Raw genomic sequence first — 6,977 nt, forward strand, 5'->3', positions numbered from 1 at the left:
TATAACAAACAAAAATGAATAACCACTGACCAAAGCAGGTGTCAATAACATCGAGACCAGTATCAGCTCAGAGGATATTTTCTAGTTGTTTGTTTTGTTTGTTTCTTTTCTGGCTTCTGCGGTTGTTGGTGTTTGGCTAAATGAGTAACAGTTAGATAGGCATTGAATGAGGGCAGATTTTATATTGTTTTCAGTTAAATATTGTTACTTCAAAATATTTCTATTAATTTTGACCGGTTTCAAGAGAAACTGGAGCTAAAGGTCTATTGTTAAAGTGATGGGGATAAGGAAGAGGCGGCACTAGATATACAACATAACAAAGGGTTTTGTTAAATGAATTAATATTAAAATGCTCAAAATTGATTTTAGAAAAAAAAAGGTCTCCTGTAACTTTGCAGGAAACCCATAAGCTCACAGTAAAAGATGTGGAGTCATTCGACTTGTCTGTGCGTTGAGAGTGTAATTGTGTGAGATAAAAAGAAAATAAATCTTAATACTGCAAGACCTGATAACATCAGAATGACCCTACTAGTGTTTTAAAATGTGTTTAACTTTGGTATATTACTTAGGTCCGTGTCATGTTATTTTACATTTTTACAGAAAAACACTAACATGACATCAACTAGGAATTTAAAGTAACATTTTACATTTCTAGGACAAGCTTACCTTAGTAACAGCCGGATATCCAGCAGCCACTTCCCCAGAGCAATATGGCTTTTCTTCATGAGAAACTTCAACACGGGAAGCCCACTGGTCTAAGTAACCACTGGGTGTATAAAGGCCACAGTCTCTCACACCCGTTTCCCTCTCAAAATCTTCACACACCCCATCGCCATCGTAGTAGTAGCACATGCTTGGCTCCTCTGCAGTTAAGAAGAATACAGGATATGTAAATGTTAAATAAATGTTATATGTTTTTTTTTCCTACTATACATGTTGGTATATCTATCTTAATAATTTTTTTTTTTTTTTTATGGATGTTAAGGAAATAAAGAACACCGTTATTGGTTATCACATAGTAAAACACCCTATTAAATATAAATTCAGCCAATAATGATGTGGTATTTTATATAGTGGATATGTTTGAAGGTTGTAAAACGTATAGCATAAACATTTTTGGTCAATTTTTAAGGTTACACTATTGCCAACTAAACATATTCACTACACTACATAGTTGCAAGCACCAGACTTTTAAATATAAAAACTGTATTTGTGCTTTATGGCTTCATAAAGGAAACTAAGTTTTGATTACATTATTGATTCAAATACCTTTGATGTGTGGTATTACATGGACGTTTTTTTTTTTTTTTTTACAAACTTCTGAGTAAATCTCATAAATAATAAAAAAATTTTCCACATTGAAATAATTTTAAAATTCACAATCTAATCTGAAAGGTTTACATGGAAGTTTTCAGCTTTATAACCGATCATCTTGTACATAGCCTAAGCATGCAGCCAAGCATAAAAATTATAATTTTCTAAATACGGGTAAATAAAAAATAGGTTCTAGTGTCCAGAGTTGGTTGCACCTGAAAGCATTTAGCATGCTGATCTGGATAATTCTTCACCAGTGTGCATGTGCATATACATAACAGAAACATTTAAGTTACCTTTTTGTTAACATATTTACTGTATGTAGTATTTCCATCATCTCTATAATAGGGGTGCGATTATGTCAGACAAGTTTAAAACGCTTAATACAGAATGATTTTTTGATATGTACAAAAATATTCACAGCAGTCTCATGGCCTGAGATTAAATATTGAGTTGCTACAGTTTGATGGACGAAAAGATTATGCTTCAACTATTTTTTTAAACAGCCAGCATTGTCAGATACTACCAAAAGATAGAGTAGATGCAAAAAAAATTATAAAAAATGTAATACCACATCACCTGTTTTATTGCTTAATCAGATAAGCTAAAGAGAAAACCGGATGGTAAAGCTGGAACTGGATTTATATGTGTGAATCCAAGTGTATCACAGGGTCATAAAAACAGAGCAAAGGAGAATATAGTAGAGATTATAAGTAAATGAAATCATGACAGACAAACACAAGAGGAGGAGGGACAAAGAGGTGCAGACAAAGTCAAGAGGTAAAAGAAAGATACAACAGTATTTTTTCCAGACATCCCACCCGCAGTTAGGGTCTGGAACCAAAAGCGTGTGTATTGGAGGAGAGAGGAGTGGAGCAGGAAGGTTGCCTGGGCCCCAGTGGTCTCAACTAAAGCAGCGTCAGCCAGTGGGGTTCCAGTTAGGGGGAAAGACGGTATTCTGTGCCAAGTTGGCTGAGTCCTCCTTCTTGAAATTCCAGCCATCTCCAGCACAGCCAAAAGCTCAAGTCAGTTCTGTGCTCTGGCAACGGTGAAACGGGGGGCTACTGAGGGGGCATATAGAAGATTCTTCTGCCACTCACTAAGTAGAAACAGGCAAATAACAAGGCAAGAAGATAAAGCAAGACAAGAGTTCTTGTCTCAAACAGTGTCTGACGAAAAGTGCAGAAAAAAAAAGGTTAAGTGTGAACTAAAGACAGAGGAGCAACAAGTTAAGAAAACCAAACAATGCTTGACATTGTATCTGAAACTGAAGTGGGATACAATAAACAGATAATGGAAGAGTAGGAAGGTGACTGAGTGCAGCAGTAGGAAGCAAAGACCTCAAGGGAGATAGTACCGGAACAATTAGAAGAAAAATACGACAAAAAACACGTTAAACAGGGAGAATGGATTGTTTAGTGTCTAAACAAAGTTAGATGTTAACTCTCAAAAAGATTTAGCTTTATTTTGAACGCTATCACTGAACTGGCTGCTGAAATTTGCAGCTAAAGCCGGGCATAAACTGTGCAATATGCTCAAACCGTATGTAAAAGGAGTGAAAACTGCAGGGTTTAAAAGTTAACAGCTCACGATGTATGCTCTCAAACTGTATGGTCCAACACCCTGATGCGATCTCTGCTCTGATGTGATCTTACGGCGGCCGACTGAATTTCAAACATGTTTAATTTTCTCCTGATCTTACAATTCCTGATCGGGAGGCAGTCGTTGGAGGCTGATCGCCCCTCATTTCCCCCTGTACACTACACAACGCACTAGTTCTTGCACGACTGGAGAATCAACCAGAAAAGGGAAAAAATCAAAGTGAATTAAAAGATTAAGAATATTAATGATTATTTTGTCTTTTAGTTATCTTCATATATTGTATCTTTGATAAGGTCATAAACAATACTGAGGTATAGATTTATTAAAATTTGCAGCAGTTTTGTATCTAAGTAAGCTCAATGTTTAATGTTTCTTTTAGCAATAACTCAGTGCAATATTTATGTATATACGGTATATACTTCTTTACCCTGTATATAGCTAGCTGTTAGTTATAGAAAACATATTTATTGTGCAGGAATAAGGTCTTAGCTCTGTTACATTGGTAGCCAAGTAATCGACATTTCGTTGTCAAGATTCACCTTGTGTTTTTTTGTGCAGTGACAATAAAGGAAGTCTAAGTCTATCAAACAATCACTAATGCATGTAAAACTTTTGACCAAAGCAAAAAGAAAACTCCTGACTTTTATTTCTTTAATATTTTTAAGACAATGAAGAACATTAGGTAGATCAGTAAAAAAGAGAAAGTTAATTTAAATTATTTTTCCCTACAGTTGATGGAAATACAACATTGGGTATCAGAGTTCTACATCATTACAACAGAAATGTGGTGTTACTGTTTAAAAATGTACTTTAAATGTGACTAACACAACTCAATCCATAAGCCTTACCAACACAGTTAAAAAAGGGCTCTTCCTTGCACTGACTTGAACAGCCGTCTCCATTCACAGAGTTCATATCATCACACTCCTCTCCTTTAGAACTAAAATAAAACAGAAACTGTGTCAAAAGGCTACACTTGACAACAATATAAAAAAAAACAGAAACTGTTTTTTTTTTTTTTTTTTGAATAATATATCAATTAACTATGATCAAAGTATATATTTTAAACATCACATTACCTCTGGATCCTTCCATCTCCACAATAGGGACCACCAAGTTCGTGTACCAGGGGTGGAGAGGGCTCACTCTTACCCCAGCGGGAGATTGTCTGGATCTGGTAGGTGTATGGGACATGCAGTACCACATCTCTACACAGAAAGTGAAAAAGAAAACAAATAAAATTCACATTTCCGATTGATTCACCATGAATAACTGTAAAATTATCAATGGACAGACAAAAGAATGCTGTATGGTGCATTAATGGTATTTATAATTTTAGCTTAGATAGAGTGGTCACATGCTGAAGAGACTGAATATGACCAATCTTTATTTTGTTTTCTTATGAAAATGTTACATCATTTTAATATGTAAACACTAGAGCAACACTGACCTACTAAATACTGATCCAAAAATCTTTTTGAAAAAAAAAAATAAAAAATTCACTCTAGTTTTGTGCTAGTTACACTGAGCTGAAAAATGTATGATTTAATATTATGTTGTGCTGCATACAAAGAAGGGGTTGCTTCATTGGTTGTTATAATCAGGCTTGTTATCTGTTAAAAGTGTGGCAAAAACTGGTGAATGGAAATGGAGGACATCGGTAAATTAAGTAAATTAATCCAATAGGCTTGACATAGATTACTTCATATGGACCATCAAGTATCATAGACTATATTTTAGATTTCCTTCATCAATGCCATCAATGTACTGACAAGTAGCCACAGTTTTAAACAATGCTCAAAGGAATAACATTGCAGCAGGCTTCAGGATATGTAGTATCTTAAATGCAGTAATGGATAACATAGACTAAAAACAGTAAGCCAACTTTTCTCTCCAGACCTTAACAAATAAACATGAGTTAAAACCACTTTTCCCAATACAGCTATATAATCCTCAGTGTAAATGCAATTTACCACCAGGAGCAAACACTGATGCCAACTCACTCTGACTCATCAAACTCCATGCCAAAGTCAGCAGTTAAACCAAGGAAGTGTTTGAGTGATGTTCAGGAAAGTCATAAACGTTGATGAGCCCTCAGCTATTTAGATTGTTGGTAAAGCAGGGCCCTCTCAAACAAAGGAAAAACAATAGGTATCCTACAAAGCCTAAAGTTGACGATACTAAAAGCAAAATGCAGAATTACCTATTTTCTTTTCCTTTAATCATTACACATATTTTGCTTTTATCTGTTAAAGGACAGAATACTTGTTTTCAGGTTATTCTTGACAATATTTGTGAAAACAGTTTTTGAATTTCATATTTTTTCTTGAATTCTTTCATATTTTAAACATTTTTAAGCTTCTACACATAATGGGTCAATGTTATTGTTAAAAATGAAGTAAAAAAGAAACTTACTAAAAAGCCCACACTCTGAAAAACACCAAATTGTGTGATATATTATCTGGCTGGTTCACTTAAGCACTTAAGGTTCCAAATTGAAAAAAAAAAAAAATATGACTATCAGAATAGCAGACATTGTTCTATTATTCTTGTTGTTCCATGGGTTAAGGCTAAGAACAAGCCCCAATGATAGATATGGTTGCCAGAATTACTGACCTGAGAGACAAGATCATGGCTAAGTTGATCACCTGTCAACCCTGATTAAGGTCAAAGATGACTATGGTACAATACCTCAAGAGGATCTCTTGGACAGTGTTAATGCAACTCTAAGGCCTTAACCTCCTAAAAGTTTGCATGTAGCAAACATGTAGCAAGAGAAAACTTGATAGCATGTGCAAAGTTGATCTACAGACCAGGTGCACATGGTGTTTGTGTCTCTAAAGTAACTAGGAAAAGCGGCAAAAAAATTAGGCAGGTCATGCATCAGAACATGCAAATTACCAAGTAAGGGAATATGAATGTATGGAGTTACCACCAGCAATGAGATTAATCTAATCTGAGTCATATCACTGATGCATTTTCTGCATCTATTTCACTATGTTTGAATTTTAGAAGCGTCTCATGTAACTTTGCAGGAAACCCATAATCTCACAGTAAAGATGTGGAGAAGAAAAAACACTTGCAAAACCACATGTTTGTGCATCTGGATGGCTTATTTAAGCATACTGTCACAGTTATTGGCATCTCCCAAAGCTGTTTTTATGGAGTGATGTGTGATGAGTGATTTGTGTAAGTCCAAACTTTAAATTACAATCATCCCATTAAACTAAAAAGTAGCTTGAAAAGATTCTCTCTTTTTTTATAACCAAAATAATGTATGTAACAAACCGCAGGACAGGTGAATATTAAGGCTTTTTTTCTGCGGAGGAATGGACATTTCTCTTTGTAAATCCCTAATAAAATGTGTTCATATAGTATATATTTATATGAACAGCTATTACATGTATGGTGATACGTCGCTGTCAGATGGCCATGTTATAACTGCTGTGGTACTGGAGAATGAAAATCTCCTGTTACATCTTTCGTGTTATTGAAATTATGCAGTAGGCATATTTATCTTTGGTAAGAGAGAATGAAATACAAGGTTTCTCATTTATTTTTGGTTGCATCTTTTAAACCCTATGCTTTGGAGAACCTCTCCTGGTAAACTAACCACTTTGCTCTTGTTTTATACACTTAAAACTATAACGCAATGCAAGGCAAGTTGATTTAAAGCACATTTTAATATCAAGAAAATGTTATTGCTGAACACGAAAGAACTTAATAGAAAACAGAGAAAGGTTCATTGCAGCGGCATAAAGGTAATCAAATAGATAATGAACATGAATAAAATGAATAATCAAAATGATGATCAAAAATTAAAAATGAAATGATTGATAACATCCATCCATCCATCCATCCATCCATCCATCCATCCATCCATCCATCCATCCATCCATCCATCCATCCATCTTCAGGAGGAACCCCAAGGCGTTCCCAGGCCAGCCGAGAAACATAGTCTCTCCAGTGTGTCCTGGGTCTTCCCCGGGGCCTCCTCCCGGTGGGGCGTGCTCGGAACACCTCACCAAGAAGGCGTCCAGGAGGCTTCCTAACCAGATGCC

General features: G+C 35.4%; 1 protein-coding gene across 2 annotated transcripts in view; it reads right to left on the reverse strand.

Moving 5' to 3' along the window:
• pappa (pregnancy-associated plasma protein A, pappalysin 1) overlaps positions 1-6,977 on the reverse strand; it is a 121,795-nt gene that overhangs the window by 63,581 nt on the left and 51,237 nt on the right. For both annotated transcript variants that reach the window (XM_015392666.1, XM_015392676.1), the window contains exons 8-10: positions 3,996-4,124; positions 3,765-3,856; positions 667-863 (exon numbers count right to left, since the gene is read on the reverse strand). In XM_015392666.1, the coding sequence (XP_015248152.1) occupies positions 667-863; positions 3,765-3,856; positions 3,996-4,124 (418 nt within the window). The remainder of the gene's footprint in view (positions 1-666; positions 864-3,764; positions 3,857-3,995; positions 4,125-6,977) is intronic.

The sequence above is a fragment of the Cyprinodon variegatus genome, unplaced genomic scaffold (assembly GCF_000732505.1).
Source record: "Cyprinodon variegatus isolate N-32 unplaced genomic scaffold, C_variegatus-1.0 Scaffold23, whole genome shotgun sequence".
In the NCBI taxonomy this organism is placed as follows: domain Eukaryota; kingdom Metazoa; phylum Chordata; class Actinopteri; order Cyprinodontiformes; family Cyprinodontidae; genus Cyprinodon; species Cyprinodon variegatus.